Raw genomic sequence first — 27,598 nt, forward strand, 5'->3', positions numbered from 1 at the left:
CCGAGACCCCAAAGCCGGCTGGTGACGCAGCATGCCGCAGCCAATCGCGCGCCTCCTGCGTTTGCGTTATTGCGAGGCCGGCCAATGGGCGCGGGCCTGGCTGCCGCTTCCTGCCCACAGGCTCGCCGGCCCCGGGGGAGAGCCTGCTCGCTCTGCCGGCCTCAGAGGCGCAATCGCCGCGACCCCGCCCTCCGGGCGCCGGCCCAGGTGAGTGCAGCGGCGACCGGGAGGTGGGACGGGCGCCCCCGTCCCTCCGGACAGGTTGGGGCGGCGGAGGCAGCAGCAGCGTTTGCCCCACGCGCGGCGAGGTGGGAAGGGGCTGTGCCAGTGCTCTTTCCTGCACACCCGGCGGGGCGCCGTCCCCGGACCCCCACCCCGACCCCTGAACGTGACACCCCCACCAGCCTTTGCGCTGGAGTGACTTGGGAAGTGATTGGCGGGTGTAGAGGATCGAGCTGCGAGGAGCCCGTCTGTCCCTCCTCTGGGCAGTGGTGAGAGCAAAGCTGCTTGGCGTGGGATTAGCTCAGGCAGATGGTAAGGGCCCGGCGCTGAGATGCTACTGGTGGCCGGGCAGGGGACCCACCTGTCGCCCAAGGGCACGGAACCTGAACGAAACCAGGCCGACCGCCCAGATGATGGGAGCCGGGGGTTCATTTTCAGAGCAGCCGGCTCAGGGCACCTCCTTCCCTGTGGGAATGGAAGGAGTCAACTAGCGTGCATGTCCCGCAGTTTTCTCCCACCTCTTTAGACCCTGATGTCGCCTTCCAGCAGCTCCCACAACTGGTGGGCAGTGAGCTGCTTTAGTAGCCAGGGTTTTCTCTGTTTGTTCATGGGGTGGGTGTGACAGGGTGTAATAATAATAAAAAAAAAAAAACCGCAGGAAATCTTGGGCAGGAAGCAGTCCTAAGATGGCCTGGGAAGTAAATGCTTTAGGCACTCCCTTGGGACCGTGTCCCTCCCTGTACCGCACCCCACACTACTCCCTCAACCCCCACCTTCCCTTGGGTACCTTTACATCTCTGAAGGGATCTGTTAATTAACCCCAGCAGAAAGGTAGATGACTCTGCGGGTGGTGAGCAGGCCTACTGAGAAGAATGACTGAAGGTCCACCTGGAATTCATTGTGCAGAAGTTCTGGGTGAATCGGAGGTTGCTTTCTCGGAAGATGTTGCCTCCCTCACTGCACCCCTAGAAAACAGAGAGATCCCAGGATCCCAGAATCGTGCAGCTTAGTGCTCCAACCTCCCACTCAAGAGTCCTCTGATCCAGTGACCCCATGTCCCTGGACAGGTTACCCCATCACCTCACAGCCAGGAAGTGGCCTGGGAGATCTTGGGACTACATCCTGGCTGGCATGGAAAGGAGGTGAGGCTGACCAAGGATGTCCACCTTGTGTTATCTTTAGGTGGGAAGTGACGGGTACCGGTATTTCCACACCAAAGGGAATTTGCAAACATAACCCCCCCATCTTTTCTCTGCAGTAGAGTCTTCTGGTAGTTGCCCAGAAGGCTGAAAGTACGTCTATCTGCTTAGTCATTTCTCTGGAGGAAAGTGTATCCAAGTTCAACATCACCATTCATTGAGCTCAACATGCAGACTGAGCCTGACTTAACTGGCTACTTGTACAGTGACCTGTGAGCCAAGAAATATCTTTGAAGACTGTATTTATATTAAAATGTCACCATGGGAAGCGCCATCACCCCTCCCCCCATGTAAAAAGCTTACTTTTTTTCCCCAACAATTTATGATAAGGATTGTCAAACATACAGCCAAGTTGAAAGAATTATACAGTAAACACCCACACACCCACCACCTAGATTCCACTATTGACAGTTTGCCATTCTTGCTTTATCACATATCTATCCACCTCCTAGTACCTTACTTTTAACCTTAAGTAACTGGTGACATTCAGCTTCCCTGGAGCCATATTTCCGTCTCTTAGCTCAGGGAGGGGTGGTGTGGTGAATGTAGGTGGTGGTGATTTTCCATAACTTTGAACAAACACCCACTTTGTGCAGAGCACTGGGAGTTGCAGAGGAAATGAAGAGGCCGAAGACTCAGGCTGACCAGAAAGGGCTTTGAGTTTTTTGTTTTTAAGAGATAGAAGATAAGTGGCAGCTTGTGAGAGCAAATGGCAAGTAATAAAATGATTTCAGTAACACTCATTGAGTTCTTGCTGGGTACTGGGCACTTTATTATAACTCTGTGCCTGTGTTATCTCATTCAGTTCTCACAACAGCCACATAACTGGGTTAGTCTTCCTTTCTTCCTTTTACAGATTAGGAAATCGAGGCACAGAGAGGTTAGTAGTGGGCTTTTGTTCATGCTAGAAAGTGGTGGGGCTGGGATGGTGTGGGTCCGGCGTGGTTCTGGGCACTCTTAGTCACGGCGTAGATGCCGCAGGGGGGAGAGTGGACCCTCAGGCCTGCCCAGGGAGGAGTGGAGGGGCATCTGGGGGTGCCACAGCTCTTCCAGGGGTCCCATCTCAGGCACCCGGATACAGATGCCAGTTTTCAAATGGCTTCAGAAGGCTAGCGTCCTGACTTCCCGTGTGTTTGACCTGGGCGTTGGGGCCCCGGGTGGAGGGATCAAGCTCCTCCACTCTGCCAGTCAGGCTCCCCCCCCACACCCCCATCGTCTTCCTCCACTTCCTGTTCTGGGTGTTTCCCAAAGCTGGCGCCGGCTCCACTTCCCTGCTTCCTGTTCTGTATCCTTCAGTCACTTCCTTCCCCGCCCGCGCTCTTTCTTCTCCGGTGTTTGTAAGACACGTTTTTTTCCGAAAGAGCCTCATTGCTCGCAGCAGATGCTCCTGTTTCCAGACGCGTTCCATCGTCCACGTTGTCATTCCAGTCGTCACGCTTTCTGAAGCGCCCTGGTGCCCCTGGCAGGTCTCGGGAGCAGAATAGCCTGGCCCTGGCCTCGAGGCGCCCAGGCTCTGTCTCCCCGTAGCTCTGGTTTCCGAACCAGACAAGCCGTGTCTCGCCCTGGGGCAGTGATGGGTCTTGGATGTGGGAGCCGCCCTGTCCGGCAGAGCTGCGCACTGGGATTCCCTGCACTGCCCTCGTCCAGCTGCTCTGTTTTGCTGCCGTGGGCCTGGCCACCTGGCCCTGCCACGCCTCTAGGAGTTACGTCCCAGCAGCACTGTCAGCCCTGGGGTTGGGAGGGTCAGCGGTAGAGCATAGCCGTGACTCTGCCCACCCCCCGCAAATAAGAAAGGAAGAGGAGAGAAGAAGGAACCGGAGTGGAGAATGGCAGGAGAGGGGTCGGGGAAGAGAGGAAGGTGGTCGCACAAGGAGGGTAGAGACAGGCCCCTCCCATCCCTGCCACGCACACAGCCACAGAGCTCCTGCGCGACCATGCAGGGCGCTCGGGGGATGGGGGGGCGGTGCCGGGCCTGTGGGGACGCCCCACGAATGCACAGAGGAAGGTCACAGGGGGACCAGCACGAGGGGGTCCCTCTCCACCGTGGGGCAGAGGCCTCCCTGGGAGGCAGCAGGACGCGTGTAGGTTTGGGATTCATTAAATCTACAACTTTTCACTTATTCTTTAGACAAGAAAGATCTGAACGAACTATGACCAGATAATAATAACATTCATTAAATTGGGGGCAGTGGGTATTTGGATGTTACACGTTTTGTCCTCTGGACTTTTTTGTGTGTTTGGAAAAAAATCCCCATCACAAGAAGGGCGAAAGGCAGAGAAGAGAAAAGGGCCCTGGACTGCAGCTGGGCTCTGCCCCTGCTTTGCGGGGGGCCGCTCAGCCCCCTGCGGCAGGAGATGGTCACGGCCCGGGCTTCCTGCCTGGCCCGGCTGGCCCCGGACCGGGAGCGGCTGTGGGTGCTGACCCTCGCCCTCCCGCCGCTGTTTTCCCGCAGCGCCGCGGCCATGCCCAGCTCGGAGCTGTGGGCGGTGGATCTCTTCGGGAGGGTGTTCACGCTGTCCACGGCCGGACGGCACTGGGAGCTGTGCAGGGACGCCCAGCTGGAGTTCAAGCGGGTCAGTGCGGCCGCGCCGTGCTGCTGGGGCATCGCCTGCGACAACCAGGTGTACGTGCACGTGGGCGCCAGCGACGTCCCCATCCGCTGCCGGGAGGAGGCCTATGAGAATCAGGTGGGGTCCCGAGCGGCGGGCTTGCTGGGCTGGTCGCTCTGCCGGGAGGTAAGGGCCCCCGCACCCCAGGCTCCCGGCCTGTTCCCGCCTTCACCGCCTTCATTCTGCTGAGATCCGAGTGCTGCAGCATCCGAGTCATTGAGGCCAGAGCCCCTGTGGGTCCCTATCCAGGCAGCTGGCCGGGCCCGCACAGGCACGGGGCTCCGGCCGGGTTCCAGGAGCCCAGGACGGTCGTGTCCCCCACTGTTCGGCGCGGCAGGTCCTCTGCCCTTTGGGACCGGACTGGGCTGCAGGCTCACGATGCAGAGCCAGGCCCTCTGCTCCCTTACCGCCCTGGAGACGAGAGGAGGTCCCCACTGGCCTCGGAGAGGCCCTGGCCACCAGGCCTAAGGCTGGTCTCTGCCTCCGGCCCCCAGCGCTGGAACCCCGTGGGCGGCTTCTGTGAGACGCTCCTGCCGAGTGACCGCTGGCCGTGGAGTGACGTGAGTGGGCTCCAGCACCGGCCGCTGGATGGGGTGGCGCTGCCCTCGCCGCATTGGGAGTGGGAGTCGGACTGGTACGTGGATGAGAATTTTGGAGGGGAACCCACAGAGAAAGGGGTAGGTGCACTCGGGTCCCGCCGGGGCTCCCCTGCGGGGAGGGAGCGCCTTGGGCTCGGCCCGTCCCCCCAGTGCTATCCCCAGCACCCCATGGCATCAGACCTCAGCCTGGGCCCCCCGTGCTCCCCGCTTGCCGGACGGGATCCATGGGGACGATGCTTCGGGCCGCGCTGCTGCTTCTCCACCCCTCCTCCATCCTGCTCCCCCTTCCCCAGCTCTTTCACGTCCTTCCTCGAGAGCTTTACGGCCCCTCCCCCCATCTTGGTATTGCAGGGGTGGACATATGCCATTGACTTCCCCGCCACGTACACGAGGGACAAGAAGTGGAACTCCTGTGTGCGGCGCCGGCGGTGGACCCGGTACAGGAGATACAAGTCCCGGGACACCTGGGCCAAGGTCCGGGGTCCTGCGTGTGGCCGGGGTGGGGGGGGTGGGGGGGCAGGGGGCGGGGCCCAGAGCGCAGCCCTGTAGTGGGGAGGGTCACGTGGCCCTCAGCCCCACCCTCCCTGCCCTGCTCTGGGGACGCCATGCCCGCCCCAGGGCCTGGCCTTTCCTGCTCTCCTGTTCGGAAGGCTGTGGCCCTGGGCGGCCCTCGTTTGGGAGATGGCTGGTCGGGGAGCCGGGCCAGACCGTGGCCCCGGACGGCACAGAATTGTCTTGACCTGGTCTCCAGGCTGCCCTGTCCCAGACTCAGGCTCAGTCTGTGCATGTCTTCCTCCCCTGCCCCCCACCCCGCGTGGGAGCCGCTCTGGCTCTTGTATTTTTCCAGTGACCCACAAAATCCAGCTTAGGGACGCAAGGCCTGTATTGGGGTCCTGCGTGACCTCAAATGAGAGGAAGGCCACAGGCCCTCGCCTGACCCCTCTGCAGGGTCCACGCCGCGAGGTGGGGCTGCCAGCCCAGCCTGCCTGGCCCTGGGGCTGGGAGCAGCCTGGGAGCAAGGTGACGGCCAGTGTCACGGGAGGCCTTCACTGCAGGGCCGTGTTCTGTGATGGGGGGAGGGAGCCACAGCGGTCAGGCCACTGCAGAGCAGGGGCAGGAGTGACTCCTTGGGGACAGCAGCCCAGGCCTGGAGGCCAACAGGGGGAGGACAGGGCAGAGGGGGCCCAGGGCTGGGAACCCTCCGTCCTGATGCTGCCGGCCCTGCGAAGTCCGCTGGGGCCTAGCTGGAGGACGGAAGGCAGCGTGCTGAGGGCCGGAGGGGAAGCCGGGGGTGGGAGTGTGCACGTCCAGGTGTCCACCAGGCGGGGAGCAGGGCCACCTCCTGGCCCAGGTGCCCACAGGCACTGACTGCTACTGCCTCACACCTCCTCATTTCAGATCCCGTCGGAGGATGACCCCCAGCGGTTGCCTGACCCCTTCAGCGACATCTCTGTGGGGGGTTGGGAGATCACAGACGAGCCCGTGGGCCGCCTGTCCGTGTGGGCCGTGTCTCTGCAGGGGAAGGTGAGGCCTGTGCCCCCGCCCCCCCCCGGCCTGGCATGGGAGGCGGCTGAAGGAGGCCGGCCGCAGGGAGCAGGCAGGAGAGAAGCTGTTGTCCACTGTCCTCCCAGAGGTGGAGGAGGGAGGAGGGCTCTCCCCGGGACCCTCTCCTCGCCTCCTGTCCCCGCAGCTGGGGCTGCCCTGAGTGGTCAGCCTGTTACCGGGGTCCCCACAGAGTCCCCCTCCTGTGAATCCTGCTGTCCTGGGGACCCACGGGGTCCTGTTCCTCCCAGAAGCCTCTGACCTCCCACCGCATGGCTGCTCCTGGCCTGTCCCTCCTCTGAGCCCCTGGAGCACTGATGAGTGTCCACCCTGGGCTCAGAGGGCATCAATACTGGCTCCTCAGATAGAATCTCAGCTCCCTACCCACTGCCTTGTGCTGCCTCCCACATGCTGGTCTCCAGTAGTATTGTGGATGGGTGGGTGGGCAGGAGGATGGATGAATAAGTAGATGGATGGATAGGGATATAGATGTGTGCATGTGTGTGTGGGTGTGTGTGTGGATGGATAAATGGATGGACGGTCATGTGGATGAATGCACAGGGGGATGGATAGATGGATGGATGGTTGGTTGGACGGGTGAGCAAGTGGCTTGGTGGATAAGCATATTGATGCGTGGATAGGTGGGTGGATGGATGGATGGCTGTTGGGATGGGTGGGTGGAGGTAGCTGTGTGGGTGGGAGGAGAGGAGATTCTTTTCTCGGGGAGCTTGTGAACTAAGCAAAAGAATAAAACCCACTGCTGACAGCAACAGTGACAGTGACACGGATGGGCCTGGGTGCAGGTGACCCAACACTTCGGCTGTGGCTGTAGAGCGTACTTCGTGACCGTTCAGTACCCTTAACACAAACGGACCAAAGTTCTCTGGTTGGCTTTGGAGCAGCCACAGCAGGCTTTTATCAGGCTTACCTTCAGGTCCTGCTTGGTCTGGGCTTAGGTCAACCCGTAGTAGTTTTCTTTGAGCCACACTGAAGGGTGGTGGGGAGCTGGCCGGGGACAGAGCCCCCATCGAGGGGCCACGCCACCTGGATGCAAAGAGAGGGGAGAACGGGTTTGAGAGCAGCGCCAGGTGTGAGCCAGCGCTGCCCGACATCACTCCTGTGGTCCGTAAAAGGTGAAACCAGGACCCCGGGCTCCCGGAGGAGCCGGGCAGACAGTTGGGCCCAAACCAGCAGGCAGCAGAAGCGGGGTTGCCAAGACCGGGTTCTGCAGTGCAGGAAGGCAGTTGATCCAGCTGCTGATTTATTCACTGGATAAGGTGTTCGAAGAAGCACCCAGTAAACCATCACGTACAAACAGGGCCCATAGCATGAGTAATAAATCCCACTAACTAATAAAGAATTTTAAAAAGAAAAAAAGGGCAAGGTGACAGGGTTGGGAGGCCTCATGGACCACGCAGCAATGTGCTGCCCCCTCTAGATGAAATCAGCCAGTTTGGGCAATAGGAGCGGGTGGCTCAGTCTTAAATATTTGATTATGCTCCCTGTCTTCAGGTTAAGGAGAAAAAGAAGTGGATGTTTTAGACATTCCTATGGAGGGAGCTTGGGGGTTTCCTCATCCAGCCGCTGGGGCCCCTGGCTTCCCCTAGAGACAGGTGTCCTGAGGGCATTGTGCCACTAGGGGGCGCAGGACACCCGGGCTGGGGCTGGAGTTCTCACAAGTCAAGCAGACGACAGAAGAGGTCTGTCCCCTAGGACCGCCAAAATCCAGGTGTCAGTGTCGCATTTTTTAGCAGGGGTGGGGGAGTCATCTAATCTGGTCGAGAATCCCGATGGCAGTGGGGGCAGGGTGAGCGAGATCTGGACAGTCCCAGCACCCTGGTCCCCAGTCTCCTGGAGACCCCGGTCCCCAGTCCCCTGGAGACCCCCGGTCCCCTGGAGACCCCATGCTTGGGCTGTGCATGGGCTGATGCAAGTGCAGCCAAGCTCGGGCAGCCAACCCGGCCACAGAGCCCCGGCCTGACCCTGCCTGACTCTCCCCATGGGTTTCTCTCTCCAACCAGGTGTGGTACAGGGAGGACGTCAGCCACCCCAACCCCGAAGGCTCGTCGTGGTCCCTGGTGGACACCCCAGGGGAGGCGGTTCAGATCAGCTGTGGGCCCCACGACCTGCTGTGGGTGTCGCTCTGGGAGGGACAGGCCTTGGTCCGGGAAGGAATCAACAGGAACAATCCCAAAGGTGGGCAGCCCTGCACCTTGCGGAGGAGAGGAGGGCGGGGCCGCCCACCTTCTCCTCGGAGCTCCCAGTGATGGGGGCCACCTGCACTGTCTTCTGGGGCCGGGTAGGAAGTTCGTGGTCTGTGGTGGAGCCTCCCACGTCTGAAAACGGGATCCTGCACGTCTCCGCAGGAGTCGGTGTCGTCTGGGCCGTCACCAAGGACCGTAAGGTAGGACGGGGTCCCTGGGGGCTGGGTCCAATGGCTCTATTTAACATTGAGGGTTGTGTGGTTTTTTGTTCTCGTGAGAGTGGTCCACACCCTTTGGAACAAATCCAGTGTCAGCCAGGCACTGTGCGTATTCTGTTGTTGACGTCACTGGTGATCTCCAAGATGTTTGGTGACCCCCCAAACGTTGCCTGCACCCCTGTACAAAGTGCAGAATGACTGTATTTACTGTGCAACAGGCTGTAACATTTCAAATAATCAGAAGCTAATTTTCTGAAGCCCTCAGCTAAATGAATGCCTCCCCTCTTCTCTATCCAGAGCTTGTCATTTTGACTTTATCAGAGGCAAGTCCAGTGAAGTAAGCTGATTTCGCATTGCTTCCGTGATCTCTTTCTAAGCCCACGTCAGGGGCATCCTTTCTGAACAATGTGCTGTGCTCATCTGCGGCCTGAACCAAAGGACCAAATTATTCATTTGTTTTCCCAGGCCTTGAAAAAAAAACCCTTCTATTTCAGTGGCCCTCCAGGGAGGTGTGTTTATTTCTGACTTTCCCAGGTTTGGTTCCGAAGAGGCGTCAACTCTCACAACCCCTGCGGCACGAGCTGGATCGAGATGGTTGGAGAAATGATGATGGTGAACGTGGGGCTAAACGACCAGGTGTGTGTGGTCCGGAGCCTTGGTCCCCAGGGGTGGGGGTGGGGGGCGGCAGAGGAATCAGAATGGGGCCCCCCATGCGTCCCGCCATCCCTTTCCACTGGGCATGCTCATGAGGCTGGTACCGGAGGGCATCCCAGAACCTCTGCCCACTCCAGGCCCGCGAGGGCACCCGAGGGGGCTGCTTTCCCCCAAGTCCTGGCGCCCCCACTGTCCTGGGTCACACCCCCGAGGACCCTCAGAGCAGTGGTAGCGAGCACGGATCTGGGGAGGGACATTTATCCTGGAGACTGGAAAGTTTTGTTGAGAAATTTCAGGGCGAAATCAGATCACTGAGTACAGGACAAAACATCTTCCAACTTTATAAGAGCAGCATCTTTTAAACATCACCTGCATGGTTCCTATCGTAGCCTCTTTCTGGTGGATATTGTGGTTTGGCTAGTTTTAAGACTTAGGGTGTGAAGGTGACGCCTTTCCCGATGCTCTGAAAGCCTTCCTGGGGGGGGGCTGGCCTTTCCTGTGTCCGCACACACTCCTCACCTGCCCAGGTGAGCTGGGCACGCGAGGGCAGGGGCAGGGGGTGCCAGCTGGTGCCCATGGGCCTGAGCACGGAGGCCACGTGCGACAACCAAGTGACAGAGATGCCGTAGCCCCCACAGCAAGGCCACCTGGGGCCACGGCTCTGCCTTCAGGCACCCCCAAGGCCAGAGCTCCCAAGGGGCTGCTCCCAGGCCCCTCCCCTGGGCCCCTCAGCTGCCCAGCACACTTTCCTTCCTCAGCGCCCGCCCGGCCACCTTTCCCATAAAACTGAGGTCAGAAAAAAAACAAAAAAAAACTGAGGTCAGAATCAAGGAGGTTATTTTGCATCTTTAAAAGGACCAGGACCATCCTCTGGGTTCACTTGGGGAACAGCTCCCTTCCCACCAAGGCCGCAGGGAAGCTGGGGACATGGGTGGACTTCCTGTCCCCGCACAGTGCCTACCGGCACCAGCACCTCCTCTGGACGCTGTTGCCCCAAAGGCCCAAGTCTGCCTGAGGTCGGGGAGCCAGGCTGGGTCCCTGCTCCTCCCGACCTTGGAGCCGCACCCTCCCCCAGCCCCCTCGGGGCTCCGCTTCCTGCATCTGAGTCCTGGACTCAGCTCTCAGCCACCCCAGCCCCTTCGCAGCCCACCCACACAGGCGCACCCCCCCACCCCCGCCTGCATTTGCAGGCGTGTCCTCCAGACCTGGGGGGCTCCCCCCACGCCCCCAGGGGAAGGGAGCCCCAGTCTGCACCCGCAGCAGCACCTCTCTCTGTTCCAGGTCCACCCCCAACCCCCGCAGCAGCACTCTGTTCCAGGTCTGGGGCATCTGGCTGGGTGGACCGGGCACCCGCCCCTCCCCGCCCCCGCAGCGGCACCTCTCTCTGTTCCAGGTCCACCCCCACCCCCACCCCCACCCCCCACCCCCCGCAGCAGCACCTCTCTCTGTTCCAGGTCTGGGGCATCGGCTGGGCAGACCGGGCCTTGTACTTCCGTCATGGTGTCACCCAGAGCGAGCTCAGCGGGAAGACGTGGAAGGCCATCGTCGCCGGCCGGGAGTGTGACGGCTCACACTCGGGCAGCTTGTCCAGCCTCCTCAGGTGATCAGGCAGTGGGGCTCCGTGGGGTTGGTCCGGGGTGGGGGGCCGTGTCGGAGGAGGCTGCTGCCCGGCTTCACCCCAGGCGGGAGAAAAGCAGGTCCCGACCCACGAGAGCGGCGGCTGTGTGGCCTTCTCCCTTCCTGTGCCTGGGGTCCTGCTCGGCCCGAGGTCGGGGGCAGCACGCGGGAGGCGGGAGAGGGCAGCTGGGCGAGGCCAGGATGTCCTCCCATGTAGGGGCTGGGGGCTGTCCCAGAGCAGGGCTGGCCTGTTGGTCCTGAAGCCTCAAGGTCTGGGAGACAAAAGCCTTCTTTGCGGGAGGATGCTCAGGCCCCTGTGTTAAAGGAAGGCAGAGAAGAAGATGGAGGGTTTCTAGCCTGGAGAAGAGGCCCTGAATTAAGACGTGCCCCAGAATCACCTGGAGAACTCATTCCCGAGGATCTCCACGCCCCGCCCCCAGAGCTACTTTTTTGAGATTTTGCATGTCTTGCAAGGTCCCAGGTGTGCTCCTGCTGCAGTTCTGGGGACCACGCCTTGAGATCCCTGGGGTTAGAGCGTGTGGACCCATCCCAGCCCTGCCCACTGGCCCTTAGAACGCAGGCAGGTGACTTAGCGTCTCAGCTGGGGGCGCCACCAGCGCTCACCTGCCCGGTCATGGGGCCCAGGGCCCTCGGCACAGCACTCTGCAGCCGGCTGCCGTCCGACTGCAGCTTGGGCCCCCCTCAGACGCTGGTCCACACCCTCTGCTCCCCCAGCTTGGTGGTCAGCGCTCAGCTGCACCGTCAGCCTAGAGATGCCCGGAGGCTGGCCAGGCAGGGTTTGCTCACATTCACCTGAGGGTTTAGGCTCTTCAGCTGGTCATTCTCAAAGGGAGCAGCACATTGGGATCAGCTGAGAATTTCCAGAACCACTGACGCCAGATCTTCATGACCTTGGGCTTGGCAGTAGCTTCTTTTTATATATAAATATATATATATATATATTTTTTTTTAACATCTTTATTGGAGTATAATCGCTTTACAATGGTGTGTTAGTTTCTGCTTTATAACAAAGTGAATCAGCTATACATATACTGGCAGTGGCTTCTTAAATATGACACCCAAAGCGCAAGAAACTAAAGAAAACATAGATAAATCAGACTGCATCAAAGTTTAAAAATTTTGTGCATCAACGGACACTATCAAGAAAATGAGAAGACAATCCACAGAATGGGAGAAAATAGTGGCAAATCAGATATTTAACAAGGTCTGTTATCTAGAATACATAAAGGGCTCTTACAATCAAAAACAACTCAACTCAGAAGAGCAAAGGACTTGAATAGACATTTCTCCACAGTAGATATACGAGTGGCCAACAAGCACAGGAAAAGATGTTCAACGTCGTGGGACATGAGGGAAATGCAAACAAAACCACATTAAAAAAAAAAAATCCACATGAGATACCACTTCACACCCACCAGAATAGCTGTAATCAAAAAGGGAGACAGTAACAAGTGTTGACAAGATGTGGAGAAATTAGAACTCCCCTGCACTGCTGGTGGGGTGTAAAGTGGGGCAGCCAGTTTGGAAAACAGTCTGGCAGCTCCTCAAGAAGTTAAAGATAGAGTCACCATAGGACCCAGCAAATTCACTCCTAGATAGATACGCAGAAGAACCGAAAACATGTTCAAACAAAAATCTGTACATGAATATTAAAAGAAGCACTATTCACAATAGCTGAAACGTGGAAACAATTCAAATGTCCATCAATGGATGAATAAAACATAGTGTTATCCATGCAATGGAATATTATTTAGCAATACAAGGGAATGAAGTGTTGACACATGCTACAGCACGGATGACTCTTGACCTCTTACACTAATTGACAGCAGCGAGTCACAAAAGGTCACATGCCGTACGATGCCGTTTATATGAAGCGTCCAGAACAGGCGAATGCATGGAGACAGAAAGCGAATTCGTGGTTGCCAGGAGGTTGGGGGAAAAGAGGAGGCTAGAGAGTGACTCCTTAATGGGTACAGGGTTTCTATGATGAGATGAGAAGGTTCTGGAAATTGGTAGTGGTTGCACAACATTGTGAATGTACTTAACGCCACTGCATTGTACAATTTTAAATGGTACATTTTACATCACATGTATTTTACGATAAAAACTAATAATACTGCCAGATCTCCACCTAACATTGATTTGGTTGGTCTGGGTGTGGCCTGGGGACCTTTCAGAGTTCCTGAAGGTGGGACTTCCCTGGTGGCGCAGTGGTTAAGAATCCACCTGCCAACGCAGGGGACACGGGTTTGAGCCCTTGTCCGGGAAGATCCCACATGCCCCGGAGCAACTAAGCCCGTGCGCCACAACTACTGAGCCATGCTCTAGAGCCTGCGAGCCACAAATACTGAGCCCTCATGCCACAGCTACTGAAGCCCACGCACCTAGAGCCCGTGCTCCACAACAAGAGAAGCCACCACAATGAGAAGCCCACATGCCGCAACGAAGAGTAGCCCCCGCTCGCCGCAACTAGAGAAAGCCCACACGCAGCAACGAAGACCCAACGCAGCCAAAAATTAAAAAAAAAAAAAAAAAGTTCCCAGGGGTTCCAGCTCCCTGGGGAGCAGGTACTGGTGTGTGTGGCACAGAGAGGCCATGACTTGGCCAGGGGTCACACAGCGCATGGTCCTTCCCCGAGGGAATCATGGGTCTGCCCCTCTCCTTCCAGCGCCGGCTGCTTCTTTGGCGACGAGGTGAGGGGTGGTGGTGAGTCCCGTGTGCCAAGCGACTCGGAAGCCAAGAGACCGGGGCCTGACCCTGAGCATGATGTGGAGGTCGCCAGCCCTGCCTCCGCCCCGGCCTCCGCCCTGGCCGAGCTGCCCTGGACCAACATCGACCTGAAGGAGCCCAAGAAAGGGCCCAGCCACGCGGCCGCTGACTTTCCCGAGGCCACCAACCTCTCCTCACTGCCACTTCTCCCGCTGGGCCTGGAGGAGCCCGACAGCGCCAACTGCCACGCGCTGTGGGCCTGGGTGTCCGGAGGAGGCTGTGCTGTGGAGGCCCACACCACACTCAAATGGTTCACCGTCCACTCGGGTAAGGGCAGCGGCCCAGCGCCCCAGAGGGTGCCCCAGGGGAGGTGGGGCAGGCCTGATGCCCCCACCGTGCTCAGCCCATCTTTCTGGAGCCTTCCAAGACCAGCCCAGGCTGTCAGGAGGAAGGGCGTGGGCCTGGAGCCCCTTCCCTCCCCCTGTCCCAGCAGTGGTGGCCATTCTAGGCTGACCTGGGGGACATCAACTTTCCCCTCAGGGTGAATGATGGGAGGGAGGGCTCACGGGACATGTTACAGAGATGGTAGCTTTCTAGAAAGAAAGGGCTGGTGAAAAACAGAGCAGAGAGGCCTGGCCTGCTGCCCAGCCCTGAGGCTCCGACCGGCCCGTAGGCCTGTCTGCCTCCATGCAGATGCTCTCGCTGTCCATCACGCCGGCCCAGACCGCCGCCTGGCGGAAGCAGATCTTCCAGCAGCTCACAGAAAGGACCAAGCGGGAGCTGGAGAACTTCCGACACTACGAGCAGGCCGTGGAGCAGGTGGGCAGTGCCCGGGTGCACTTTTTCCAGCACACATTCATTGAGCACCTTCTGCATGCCAGCACTGAGGTAGGTGGGAGGGACACAGATGGATGCAGCCATCCTTCTGTCTGGCCATCTCGGACGTGAAGCCGTCCCCTCCAGGCCCGTGTAGAATCAACGATGAAGCGATGAGTCCGTTTGTTGGTTCCCTTGCCCTCAAGAACTCCGCGCGGGCCCACTGCATTGTAGGCACAGAGGACCTGGCTGCGTCTTGGGTGGCCTGGGCCCCGGCTTTGCCGCTGACTCTCTCTGACATCGGGCCAGGCACAGAACCTCCCGGGCCTCAGTTTCCCTACCCAGAGCATGGGGTAACGGTGCCGATCCCACAGACTGTTTGAGAATCATAGAATTCGCTGGCTCGGGGCCTGGCGGTGTCTGGTGACGTCACTTCTGTCCTTAGGGTGAAGGGGGGTAGCCAGGAGGGCCGGGCAGGAGCCCCCAGTGTGGCAGTGAAGGGAGCAGAGTGGCCCCGGGGTGCCGGGGACTGGGCCGGAGTGTGGCGCCCCAGGGCTGGCCTGTGACCCGTCCCACCGTCCCGCTGTGCTGCAGTCGGTGTGGGTGAAGACGGGGGCCCTGCAGTGGTGGTGCGACTGGAAACCCCACAAGTGGGTGGATGTCCGTGTGGCCCTGGAACAGTTCACGGGCCACGATGGGGTTCGGGACAGCATCCTTTTCATCTACTACGTGGTCCATGAGGAGAAGAAGGTGGGTGGGGGCGCCAGGGGGGAGGTGCGGGGGGGTGTAGGGGAAGAGGGAGGTGCAGGGGTGGGGTGTGTAGGGGAGGGGGGAGGTGCAGGGGGGTGGGGTGTCCCAGGGGAGGGGTTGCAAAGCCGGGGTGCAGGAGTGGGCACGGGACACGGGCCCCGAGGTGCTTGGCCCAGGACAGCGTGTGGCATCTGCAAAGCACCCGTCCGCGGTGGCAGCAGCCGGGCAGTGGCCGGCAGGCGTGTGCCGGCCTCGCCCCCAGCAGCTGCTGAGGGGCCCTCGTGTTCCAGATGAGCAACCAGGCTCTGGAGACAGAGCCGCCCCCTCCGGGGCTGGGGTTTGAACGCAGTCAGTCTGGCTCTAAATGCCCTCGTCCACATCGAAAACATCACTAAGGCCCTTGCTCACGAGCAAGGCCTCCCCATCAGAACCTGCCACCCACCACTAAACCCCACGACCCCCCCAGGGGTCGGCTCTCGAATCGGGGTGACCCAGCCGTCCCCGTCGCCACACCACACGGGGGCTCCACCCAGGGGCCCGAGGCAGCCCCAGGCCCGCGGGTTCCCCGGTGACGGCCCTGCTGCCTGTCGTCTACCAACAGTACATCCACGTGTTCCTCAACGAGGTGACAGCGCTGGTCCCCGTGCTCAGTGAGGCCAAGCACTCCTTCGCCGTGTACACCCCCGAGAGGACACGGCAGAGGTGGCCTGTGCGCCTGGCCGCTGCCACCGAGCAGGACATGAGCGACTGGGTGAGCGGCGGGGGTCCCGCGGGCGGGCGTCCCGCGGGCGGGCGTGAGGGAGCCTCGGTCTTGGGCGCCCAGCCTCGCTGACCGGCCATCCCCCCGCCGCAGCTCGCCCTGCTCGACCTGTCCTGCTGCGAGAGCCGCAGGGTGCACGGCCGCCCCTCCCCGCAGGCCATCTGGTCCGTCACCTGCAAGGGGGACATCTTCGTGAGCGAGCCCAGCCCAGACCTCGAGGCCCCCGAGCACTGGCTGCCCTGTGACCAGATGTGAGTTGGCTGCACCTGACGGAGCTGGGGACCTGGCCCAGAAGGTCACCCAGAGCCCGTGAGGACCAGGGGGACGTGGGTGAGGCTGGGAGGCCCTGCACGGGAGGGAGAGGGGATGTCTGTCTGCCCTTCGCTCGTCCGCTCTTGGTGGCCCTGTGTGCCCGGCGCCCAGTCGGACGAGTTGCCTCTGGACAGTGGCAGGGCCTCCGCCCGCAGGAGCGCGCCCCAGGTGTCAGCGGCACCCTGCACTCCAGGAGGCCGTGCTGGCCCGAGTGGTGGCCCCTCCTGGTCTGGCGTGACGCGCCCGTCCCAGACCCCAGGGTGCAGGGGGGACTCAGGCTGCTGACCTCGCTCCCGTCTGCATAACTCCAGGGATCGGGGGCTCTTGAAGCCCCCGCTCGCTGGGGGCCTGACCGGCTCCTGCCCCAGCTCAGGGTTCGCCGTAGCTGGTTAATTCCCAGTGGGAAGCCAGGCGGGTTCCCTTGTGCTCAATAGAGTCTGTCATTGGAGGCCGAAGGTGAGTGAAGCAGGACGTCCGGGAGGCCACGGAGCGGAGGGGTAGCCGCTGGAAAGCCCTGTGGGACAGTTTCTCCCCTCCCCTCCCTCCCTCCTCATCTCCAGGTTCTGGCGGCAAATGGGAGGCCACCTGCGGGTGGTGGAGGCCAACAGCCGGGGCGTGGTGTGGGGCATCGGCTACGACCACACGGCCTGGGTGTACACGGGTGGCTACGGCGGAGGCTGCTTCCAAGGTGAGGGTGGCAGGACCGGCTCCCCCAGCCCTGCTCCCAGCCTCCCGCACGGGCCGGTCCCCCCTCTAATCCCTGGCTGGCTTCCCCGCCCCACGCCGGAGCCGCTGCGCCAATATCGACGCTCAGCTGACAGCTGGCTGACAGGCGACCTTCACCACTGCCAACCTCCAAATCCCGGGGCCAGCGCACAAAGCGTGAGAGCCCAGAGACCGGGTTTCGCCCCCAGTGGGCCTTCCTGGGCACCCACTGCTGAGCTGGAGGCCGTGAAGGTTCTAGAAAGACAGCTGCCAAGGCCAGTCTCCTGATTCCCAGGCCCGGATTCCAGCTCCCCTTTAGATGGGTTGCGCCTTAGGGGACGAGAGCTTGCTGAACCCCTGGGGGCTCCCCGAGCTGTGGAGGTAGGGTCCCTGTGTCTCCTACTGGTAAACAAGAGGCAGAAACAAACACCGAAGTGGGACATTCCATGCCCCAGCCCACACGCCCCACAGTGGAGGCAGCTAATCCTGTATAACTGTGGTCCACCGAGACCCCAGGAAGGCACATCGTGCAGGTTTAACAGCTTCCCTGTTTGTGAGGCAGGAACTACTCTTGTCCCCGTCCTACAGGTGAGGAAAGTGGGGCTCATGGGCTTACATGAGGGGTCCAAGGCACCCTTGTTAGTAAGGAATGAGCTGGAGGGGCCTCACACCTGCCCAGTGCCAGGTGAGTGGGCTGGAAGGTGGGGGAAGAGGAGCAGGTGAGAATAGGGCGTGAGGTGGAGGAGTGTCAGATTCTTGCCACCAGGACATACAACCCCGGGTAACCCCAGAGGAGCTCAGCCGGCCTGTGAATCCTCTCGGCCCTCTCTTCCCGCCTGCTCTCACCTGGTCGGGCGGGCAGGTGTGGCCTGGGTCCAGCACCCTCCTCTCCGCCCCCAGGCCTGGCCAGCAGTACCAGCAACATCTACACGCAGTCGGACGTAAAGTGTGTCTACATCTACGAGAACCAGCGCTGGAACCCCGTCACGGGCTACACCAGCAGGTGAGCCAGTCGCGCGCCCGCGGAAACAGGACCGAGCTGAACGGGCGCATCTGCTGTAGCGGGAGAGCTGGCGTCTGGCCCCAGATGTGGAACTGACTGGATCTTACTGCTTAGCAGGATTTTCTCCCTTAAAGTATAATGCGTATTTTAAAAACTCGCTTACTGAGAGCGTGACATACATAAAGTGCGTGAAACATACACATATACGTACATACGGTGAGATGTACCTAAATATGTTGATATGTCCATATATATCATCGAATTCTCACAGATCAAACACCAGCGTAATCACTACCCGGGTCACGAAATAGAACATCGCCACCTCCCTCCCCATCCCCTCTGGTGCTTTTTTGAGTGGGGTGGTTACTTAACTTTCTTACAAAGTTTTGCTTAATTGAAGTTGCTGAGAACATCACAGCCTCCACCGAAATTATTTTAATTCTCCAAATGTGAGGCTTTGGGACAAGACAGTCAATACGTTGTTTGGTGCAGAAGCGGGACACTCTAGAAAATCTAGATTGTATGCAGCTATTTATTTCCTGCCCACTCAGCACAGAAACGTATTTCTCATACCCTGTCCTGGGGTATTTGGTTCGTTTGTTTCAGAAAGCAAGCGAGTTGTGGTGTTTCTTACCTCTTAAAGCCACTGCAGGGGGTTTGGCCGGCCAGAACAGCGGTCCTCAAGCTTGAGCCTCATCCAAGCTCTGTGCTGGGGCCCCTCCCAGACTTGGCCCTGTGGGTCTCTTCTTTCGACTGGTCCCATTTCATATCCTGTATAATAAAACTACGATCCTAAGTAGAGAGATTTCCTGAGTTCCCTGAGTCGTTGTAGCAAATTATCAAACCCGAGGAGGTAATGAGAACCTCATTTGTAGGTATGGTAATGGCCCCCCATTTGTAGCCAGTTGGTCAGAAGTGCAGTATGGCTGGTATCTGAAGTGGGCGCAGTCTTGCTGGGGACTGTGTCTTTACCTTGTGGGGACTGAGTGGTGTTGCAGTCCACCCAGTTGGTGTTGGAATAGCCAGTTCTCTGCAGAGGGTGGACCTGTCCACACTCTCACAGGCAGGGCACGCCCCACATCTTTGCTGGTTTCTTATGTTTTAGACACACTGATGAGCGTGTAGTAATATTTCCTGTTTCCAGTTTCTGTTTCCTGGGGGCTAATGGGACACAGCACCTTTCAAACATGTACTAGCACTTGGATACCCTCCTTTGTGAAATGCCCCTTCAAGTCCTTGTCCCATGTTTTGGTCAGATGATCTCTTTTTCTTGATTTGCCAGTGCTCTTTGCATATGAAGGTGTGGGCCCTTTCTCTGTTATTTCTCCTGTTCTGCAGCTTGCTTTTCACCCTGTTAGTGGTGACTTCATTATTAAATGTAGTCCTGTTGATCATCCTTTTCTTTACCTAAAGATGGGGCCTTTAAAAAAACCTCTTAAGAAATCTCATTAACCCCAAGGGGATTAATACATCCTTCTATCTCTGGAACAGCAGTCAGCAAACTTTTTCTATAAAGGACCAGATAGGAAATAGTTCAGGTGTGGTGGGCCTTAGGGTCTCTGTCACAGTGACTCACTGCAGCTGCCGCTTGAAAGCAGCCACGTAAACGAATGAGCATTGCTGTGTCCCAATAAGACGTTACACCTGGACACAAATTTGAATTGCATAGAATTTTCACGTGTCACAAAGCATTATCCTTCTTTGAATTTTTTTCAACCATTTAAAAATGTAAAAACGACCCTTACTTTGTAGGCTGTGCTGAAACAGTCCTGATTAGGCCTGTGAGGCGTGTTTTTGTCCACCCTGTTCTGGAAGCTTTATTCCTCTGTCTTGTCCATTTAGGTCTAGAACCCCCTGGCCTGAACTACTTGGTATATAAGGTGAGGTAGGGGTAAAGTGTTTTTGGTTTTTTACTCTCCAGTGACCCACACCGTTTATTGAAAAGACTGTCCTTCCCCCTTGCATCACAGCGGCCACCTTTGCCTTAACTCCAGTGTCCATGGGGGCAGTGGCTGTTCCCAAGCCCTTCTCTTCCGTGCGGCTTTGGGCATCCTCGTGCTAACCCTACATGGTTCCAGCTGCCGTCCCTTTATGGGAAGTTGTCCAAGCCTCTCATCTTCTTCATCTAGCATTGGCTCTTCCTGGACAGTTCTAGGTGAACTTTAGAAGCAGTCCTCAAAAGCTCTTGGGGTCTTGGTCACGATGGCCTTGGACCTATAGGTCAGTTGGGGTAGAAACGTTATCTCACATTCCTAAATCTCCAAAATCTGGACGCAGTTTATACCTGCATTTATGTAGATCTTTAATTTCGTATTGATAGGGTTTTGTGATTTTCTGTAACGGGGTCTTGACATCTTTTGTAAATGGTATTTCATATTTTTGAGTCTATGATAAATGGCACAAACTTTTAAATTTCCTTTGTTTTCAAAATTGATGAAAGGAAGAAATTTCAAATAACATGAAGAATAAATTCTAATCCCACCAACCAAAAATAGTAGCCACTCTCCGCATTTTGGTGTGTTTCCCCCTGCCCGTCCCCAGTGTGCCCGCATTTGCTGGAGGCAGGGGGACAGTCAGACATGTACGGATGGCCTGTGACAGCCTCCCAATTTGATCCCCGAGGGTGGACCTGGCTTATCTCACCCCTCCTCGGTCTTGGACATGTAGACTGTTTGTGACCTTTTGCTGTCGTCTGGACAGTTTAAAGGATTTCCTCGTGTGTAAATATTTGCGAGTTTCTCCGTTCACCCCGGTAACTTAGGGTTTGAGCCCTTCTAAGGGAGCTGATAGACGTTGCCCGCATGTGTTCTGGAAGCCTCCGCCCCGGCTGTGTGTAGGGTCCACACGGGATGCTGACCTGCTTGCCTGTCCCCTTCCTCCTCACTCCCTGCTTGGTCCTCAGGAGAAGAAAAGCAGTGCCGGGCTCCCCAGCCTGTGTAGAGAGTGCAAAGCCAGGGCCACAGCCGCCCGCAGAGACCACCGTGCGCTGTGTGTTGCTGGGAGTGTATCAGTCAGCCGGGGCTGCTGTAACAAAACACCACGGGCTGAGCAGCTTAAACAGCAGACGTTTATTCTCTCCGTTCTGGAGGCCGCAGAGTCTGAGATCAGGTGTCAGCAGGCTTGCTTCCTCCTGAGGGCCCTGGGGAGGATCTGTTCCGGTCTCTCTCCTGGCTTCCGGGGGCTTCCGGTGTTCCTTGTCTGGTGACTCAGTTGTCACATGGCCTTCTCCCTGTCTTCACGTCGTCTTCCCAATTTGGGAAACTTGGGTCCAGATGTCCCCGTTTGGTAAGGACGCTGTCCTAGTGGACTGGGGCCCACTAAATAACTGTCTCATCTCAACTTGATTCTCTGCAAAGACTCTATTTCCAAATGAGGTCCCACTCATAGGCACAGGGGTTAGGGCTTCAATGTCTTTTTGGGACACGATGACCCACATCATGAGAGAACGAGGTGTGGGGTCCCTCGGGTGGGTGGCCTGGCTGTGGTTGGTTGGCGCCTGGCCCCCGTGTGATGTAGGGTTCCCCTGTTGCTGTCCCCGCCCTGGGGCCATCCTGTTTCCGCCCTCTCGCCCCTCCAGAGATGCAGCCGTCCCAGGGGCCTGGGCAGGGGGGCCGTTCTCCCCTCTCTATGGCGTCACCTCAGCCCTGTTGTCCTGCGCAGGGGTCTGCCCACCGACCGGTACATGTGGAGTGACGCCACGGGCCTGCAGGAGTGCACCAAGGCCAGCACAAAGCCCCCATCCCTGCAGTGGGCCTGGGTAAGCTCCGGGCTGGGGCTGGGGTGGGGGCTGCAGTGGGGGGTGTCCGCCCGCACTGACCCGCCCGTCCCCCAGGTTTCTGACTGGTTCGTGGATTTCAGCGTCCCTGGGGGCACGGACCAGGAGGGGTGGCAGTACGCCAGCGACTTCCCTGCGTAAGCATGTCTCTCTCTGCGTGGGGAGGGGGCCTCAGGGGGCTGCGACCCTGAGTGTCAGGCCCGGTCAGCCAGGCAGAGTCCCTGCCCCCTGCCCCACAGTGCAGACCCTTCACGGTACACAGTTCATGTCCAGATGGAGGATGGAGCCGGGTGAGACTGAGCCAGGGCCTGAGCCTGGCTTCTGAGCCCCAGGCTGGTTTATCCTGGACTGATCCCCCCGCTTTGGCCTTGGGCCCTGAGCTTGACTGCTCCCCAGAAGCGTTCTGATGGCGCCTGGGGGTGGGGAGGGCTCAGAGGCCCCTTAGCTAGAGCCCACCCCCCAGCTGGGCAGCTGCCAGCCCCAGGGAGACCCCGCAGGGGGGCCCGGGCGGGGCCAGAGGCATCTGAAGCAGGAGGACGGTGTCCTCCCTTACCTGCTGCCCCCGAGCCCCACCTTCGGCTCGCACTGAGGGCTGGGCTCTGTAACTCCTGGGGAAGGGATGTGCGTGCAGCGTCACCTTCCAGAAACTTCCACGGTCTCGACGTCAGCTTCTTCCTCTGCAGCTTGTACCACGGGCACAAAACCATGAAGGATTTCGTCAGGAGAAGGTGCTGGACCAGGTAAGGAGGGAGGTAACTGGGGGGTGCCGCCATGCCCCTCCCTGCCTCGGCCTCAGTGCCTGTGGAAGCAAAGGGGAGGTTAGAGGCGGGAGGAGAAAAGAGGATCAAAGTAAATGTCAGCCCAGGAAGTGCCCTCGGGCTCCCAGTGCTGTTTCTGAAGCGTTTGTTTTCGAGAACAAACAAGACAAATGTTGGCAGGCTCTACAGGACCCGCAGGGTGGGAGGAAGGCCCGGATGGGGTTGGAGGCCAGGCAGGGGCGGACGGCGTGAAGGGTGGTGCCCACCGGCTCCTCTGGGGGGTCGGAGGTTGTGGCCCCAGCCCTCCCCAGGGCCAGGGGCCTGGCTGCTCCCTTCTGTCCAGAGCAGACGGCCCTGAGGCTCACGGCGGCATCAGGGTGCCCGGGGCTTTGCTCTCTTTCTGCCGCACAGAAAGTGCAAGCTAGTGACCAGCGGGCCCTGGCTGGAGGTGGCCCCCATCGCCCTGGGGGACGTGTCCATCATTCCGGAGAGCCCGGGTGCCCACGGGAGCGGGCCCGGCATCGCGCTCTGGGCCGTCAGTGACAAGGGGGACGTGTTGTGCCGTCTGGGCGTGTCCGAGCTCAACCCCGCGGTGAGCACCTTGTGGGACCCAGGGCCTGCCCACCTGCCAGCCCCCTGGAAGCTCTGGCGGATTCTTACCAAGATAGGGCTCTTTGCTGGAGTCGGGCAGGGATCGGGCCTCCCCAGGCCTCTGCCCAGGACGTTCCCTGGGACCGGTGGACACTGCTCGTGGCCCGAGCGGTCGCCAAGCCCTGCGGGCAGTTGGAGCTGAGGACGAGGTTGGCGTGAGGAGCCGCCAGCTCCCGGAACCCGGGTGGGTGACAGAGGCGGGGCCTGGCCGCCCTGAGTGTCCCTCCTCCCCGCCTGCAGGGCTCCTCCTGGCTGCATGTGGGCACCGACCAGCCCTTCGCCTCCGTCTCCGTCGGGGGCTGCTACCAGGTGTGGGCCGTGGCCAGGGACGGTTCCGCCTTCTACCGTGGCTCCGTGTCCCCGTCCAAGCCGGCTGGTGAGTGCCACCCCTCGGGAGGATCTCCACCTGCCGCCACCGCTGCCATGTTGTGACAGGCGCCGGGGGCAGCTGGAGCTGCTTCCGCTTCCGGGGAAGCCGGTTGATGGGTCTCCGTGTAGTTCAACAAGCATTTACCGAACACACCTGTGGACCAGGCGCAGGGGCCGCGCTGGGCTCCCCCCAGAGGCCGCCCCCTCCGCTGGGACTGACCCAGGGGTGGTCACCTGGCAGTGGGGCTGCCCTTCACCGCCCTTGGCCTCCTGCCCCTCGGGGACGGCCCTGGGCACCCGCACAGCCCGTCCACAATGTCCACCCTGGCTACCCTCTGGGAGTGCAGGCCGTGTAGGCTTGTTCTTCTCTGGACTTCTGGGCAGTGTCCGGCACAGGGATGGATGGACCGACGGGTGGGTGGGTGGGTGGTGGCTGGCGCATCGCCACCCTCCACGAGGGGCAGTGGGTTCGCACAGTGGCCCTGAGGCTGAGTCTCCACCGCATGCTGGGCCGGGCACCTTCCTGTCCCTGTTCGGGACAGCGGCCCATCGGACCCCACCGTCTGGAAGCTGCCACAGCCTCGGGCGGGCCCTGGGGAGGGCACTGGGCAGGCCGGGGCATCGAAGGGACGGCAGGACGCAGGTCAGCTCGCGCTGGGCCCTCTCACACTTGTGGTCTGGCCAGTCTGGGGACAGAGGCCGGCCGCACCTGCTCGACCCCGTGAGCTGCAGAGGAGGCCACGTGCTCCAGGAGCACCGGGGTGACAGTTTCGGTGCTGTATCCCAAATCCAATCTCCCATCGCAGGCGACTGCTGGTACCTCATCCCATCTCCTCCCAAACAGAGATTGAAACAGGTGTCCGTGGGGCACACAGCGGTGTTCGCCTTGGACGAAAACGGCAAGTGGTTTCTGATCCCCAGTGGTCACCAGGGGAGGTTTGGGGTTCCCTGAGTGCCCTGATGGGATGAGACCAGACCCTCGCCCACCCCAGGCCCCAACATGAGACCTTCGTAAGCCCCATGAGAGGCCGCCAGCCTGAGGTCAGCCTCCAAGCAGTCTCCTCCCCCGAGTCAGGCAGGGTCGGGGGCCCCCAGCCCCCCCAGGTGCTCTGGCCTGCCTGCACCTCGGGGGGGAGGACCCGGTGCCAAGGCCTGGGAGCATCCTCTAGACAGTGCCACCCAGGCCCGCGACTCAGGAGCCCCAGGGCAGCTGGGGCTGGCAGAGGTCACCTGCCCGGCCCAGGCCATCCCTGCCCCACCCCTGTGCCACCTCCAGCCAGCTCCGCCCGTGCCCTTTAATGGTCTGTAGTTGTTGTCCCAGCTGAGCAAGGCGAGGAAAGGGCGGAATCGGGACTGGAACCCAGGGATTTTATTCCACACCAGGTCTCTTTATTGTTTAAAGAATTCCTTGTCCTCGGTTTCTCATGCATAGAAAGCAGACGAGGATGCCAGCCCAGCACAGCGGGGCAATTGTGAAGTGAGGGGGAGGCAAACGTGGGAAGGACAGGGCTGGCTACGGCCTGGGTCAGCAGGAGCCCCGGGCAGTGGGGGGGATGCAGAGGGAGACCCCGCCTGTCTCGTGGTCAGACCTCCCGGCCTTGCAGACCCCGAAGTGGATCCCGACGCTCGGGGCCTCACGGTATCGGTGCTTCTCTCCTAGGGAACCTGTGGTACCGCCAGGGGGTCACACCCAGCTACCCGCAGGGCACCAGCTGGGAACACGTGTCCAACAACGTGCGCCACGTGTCCGTGGGGCCCCTGGACCAGGTCTGGGGCGACAGGGGCGGGGGGTGGGTGCTTGCCCTGGGGTCGGGGACTTGGGGGGATCCGGGTTTCTGCTCTGGTCTCCCCGCTGCTGTCTCCATGGTCCCCCTGCAGCGGTGGGGCCGGGCCTTCAGTGGGTCTGCATTCCAGGTCTGGGTCATCGCCAACAAAGTCCAGGGCAGCCACAGCCTGAGCCGGGGAACTGTGTGTCGCCGCACGGGGGTGCAGCCCCTGGAGCCCAAGGGGCAGGGCTGGGACTATGGCATCGGGGTAAGCAGGGCTGGGCACGCGGCGGCTGTGCTGGCCTGGGGCTCCGAGCCCTGAGGGCTCTCGGGGGGGAGGCCCCGGGCAGAGCCGCCCAAGAGTCCAACCGTCTAGAAGGATGGTCTCTGCCCCTTGACCCCTGGCAGACCCGGGTCACTCCGCTCTCTCCTTTCAGGGGGGCTGGGATCACCTGTCCGTCCGGGCCAGTGCCACCAGGGCCCCCAGGAGCTCGTCCCAGGAGACAGCCGGCAAGTGGAGAAGGGAGCAGGGCCTCCCCAGTGGGCCCTCGGAGGTGGCCGGTGCCCCACAGGAGACCCCCAATCCCGTCTGCTGCTGAGGCCGCTTCCCCTCACCTGGAGCAGGTGTGATGCTGGGTTTGAAGGACCAAGGTTGATGCAAGCCTTCCTGTCGGGAGCTGTTCTCGTGCTGAACGTGCTGAAACGTGGATCCCAGGAGTGGTATCTCCAGGCCCAGACTCGAGACTGGGGAGGGAGCCTGGCCTGAGATCATGGCCACCTTGGAGGCACTGAAACAACCCAGAAATGTGAAGCTCTGTGGACGCTGTGTGTCCCCGGCTGCGAGGAGAACGTGGGGTGTGAGGTGCAGACCCCTTCGCCCCAGCCTCTCCTGCGCGTCCCTTCCCTCTCTGCCTCCTCCCTTTCCAGGACGGGAGCCTGGAGGCTTCCAGGAGCACTGCCCCTGGGGAAGAGAGCCCACGAAGGACCCCTGAGCCCCGGGCATCCCCAGACGGCGTCAGCCCTGCCCCCTAAAGAAAACTGGCTGTGGGGCTCAGTGTGGCTTCACCTGGACCTGATCAGTTCTCTGAGCAGGATTCGCGAATGGGGTTTCCTTTCAAAAGTTAAGGAAGGAGTTGGAAGGTTGGAAATAAGTGCTGGGGAGGGGCGTCTTCTTCCCCGGGTGGGCCGGGCCCTCCTGGGGTGGTCGGAGGACGGAGGGGCCGCCCGTGGCTGCGAGAAGCTGTCCAAGTACAGAGTCACCGTCGTCGATCCTCAGCCAGCCCTTCCTCTGACGGGGCTGGGGACTGGGGCCTCCTTTTACATCGGATCATGTCGCAGGGGGTGGGGAGGGTGGAGACCAGCCGAGAGGGGCCTGGAGGCCTCAGCCTGGAGCAGAGCCCTAGGGAGGCACCCCCCAAGCAGCCCCACTCCCAGCGGGCAGCTTCTCAGCTGCTTTTTTTTTTTTTTAATCAGAAAAAGTCCCCATTTGGTTAAGTCTCAAGTTTGCTTCCCACAGCCAGACGCGTTGCCGGGGGTCATCAGAGCGCGTGTCCCGTCTCTGCTCACTGACTGCCAGCTTCCCCGGCGTTCCCGTCAGGAGGGCTCGGCTGTGCACTGTTTTGTGGTGCAGTGTTGGCCGCCCAGAAGCTGACTCTAAGGAGGTCTCCCTTGGGCCCCCTCCTGAGGGGCACTGGAGGGGCCGCAGGCCTCTGCCTCATCTCCTGGAGGTGGGACCGGGAGGCGTGAGTCTGGGGGCAGTGCCCAGGCAAAGCAAGTGAAGGGCCGGGTGGGCGGCGCCCTCCTGTCTGTTTACACTCGTGGTTGTCAGGTTTCTCCGCGCGGGCATTACTGTTTCTTCTGTGGCAGCGCCCTGTCGATCTACTGTGACTCGCTGGTTTCTCCCTGCCCTCTCTCCAGGGCGACCGTGTCCCCTCCTTGCGGAGCGCCGACTGCTGACCTGCTCAGCATCACCGAACCATCTCGAGTCCTCGGATGCTTTATTCAATAAAAACTTAGGCCAGACTGTCAAGGACGCGCTATTTTTATTGCTGCACTACGATTAAAATGCACAGTTCCCCACCCATTCGAGCTTGGGGCAAAAGTAGCAGTTGCCGTGAAACCTTTTATTTTGGTTTCATTAGTACTTTGAGGAGGTTGTTAGGAAAAATAAAAGCAAATTGGGATCATCTAAGAAACATTTTCACCATAATTATAGCAGGGGCACTGGCCGTTCAGTTCCAGGTAGGCTTTCTCTATAGGAAAGTCGCAGTTCTTGTTTCTCTGTCACCCCCGAGCTCATGCAGGTCTGGTCTGCAGGTGGGTCCGTGGCCCCCGGTGC

General features: G+C 59.8%; 1 protein-coding gene across 4 annotated transcripts; it reads left to right on the forward strand.

Annotated features, from left to right (window-relative positions):
* The first annotated feature begins 104 nt into the window (after positions 1 to 104).
* On the forward strand, positions 105 to 27,289 carry TECPR1 (tectonin beta-propeller repeat containing 1). 4 transcript variants are annotated; one of them, XM_060122883.1, is made up of 27 exons: positions 188 to 207; positions 405 to 534; positions 1,290 to 1,364; positions 3,875 to 4,109; positions 4,526 to 4,708; positions 4,982 to 5,104; positions 6,029 to 6,154; positions 8,194 to 8,368; positions 8,476 to 8,576; positions 9,129 to 9,230; positions 10,703 to 10,848; positions 13,555 to 13,922; positions 14,269 to 14,414; positions 15,006 to 15,161; positions 15,763 to 15,912; positions 16,015 to 16,172; positions 16,794 to 16,921; positions 17,839 to 17,941; positions 21,602 to 21,698; positions 21,774 to 21,853; positions 22,400 to 22,456; positions 22,886 to 23,066; positions 23,366 to 23,501; positions 24,301 to 24,393; positions 25,155 to 25,261; positions 25,409 to 25,528; positions 25,698 to 27,289. In XM_060122883.1, the coding sequence occupies exons 3-27, from the start codon at positions 1,354 to 1,356 to the stop codon at positions 25,857 to 25,859; spliced, it is 3,444 nt and encodes a 1,147-aa protein (XP_059978866.1). In that variant the 5' UTR covers positions 188 to 207; positions 405 to 534; positions 1,290 to 1,353; the 3' UTR covers positions 25,860 to 27,289. The 4 variants fall into 4 exon arrangements, with proteins under 4 accessions (XP_059978867.1, XP_059978865.1, XP_059978866.1 ...); XM_060122882.1 differs by lacking the exon at positions 405 to 534 and having other exon boundaries at positions 124 to 207; XM_060122884.1 differs by lacking the exons at positions 405 to 534; positions 1,290 to 1,364 and having other exon boundaries at positions 105 to 207.
* The last annotated feature ends 309 nt before the right edge of the window (positions 27,290 to 27,598 follow it).

This window comes from Lagenorhynchus albirostris, chromosome 15, assembly GCF_949774975.1.
Source record: "Lagenorhynchus albirostris chromosome 15, mLagAlb1.1, whole genome shotgun sequence".
Lineage (NCBI taxonomy): Eukaryota > Metazoa > Chordata > Mammalia > Artiodactyla > Delphinidae > Lagenorhynchus > Lagenorhynchus albirostris.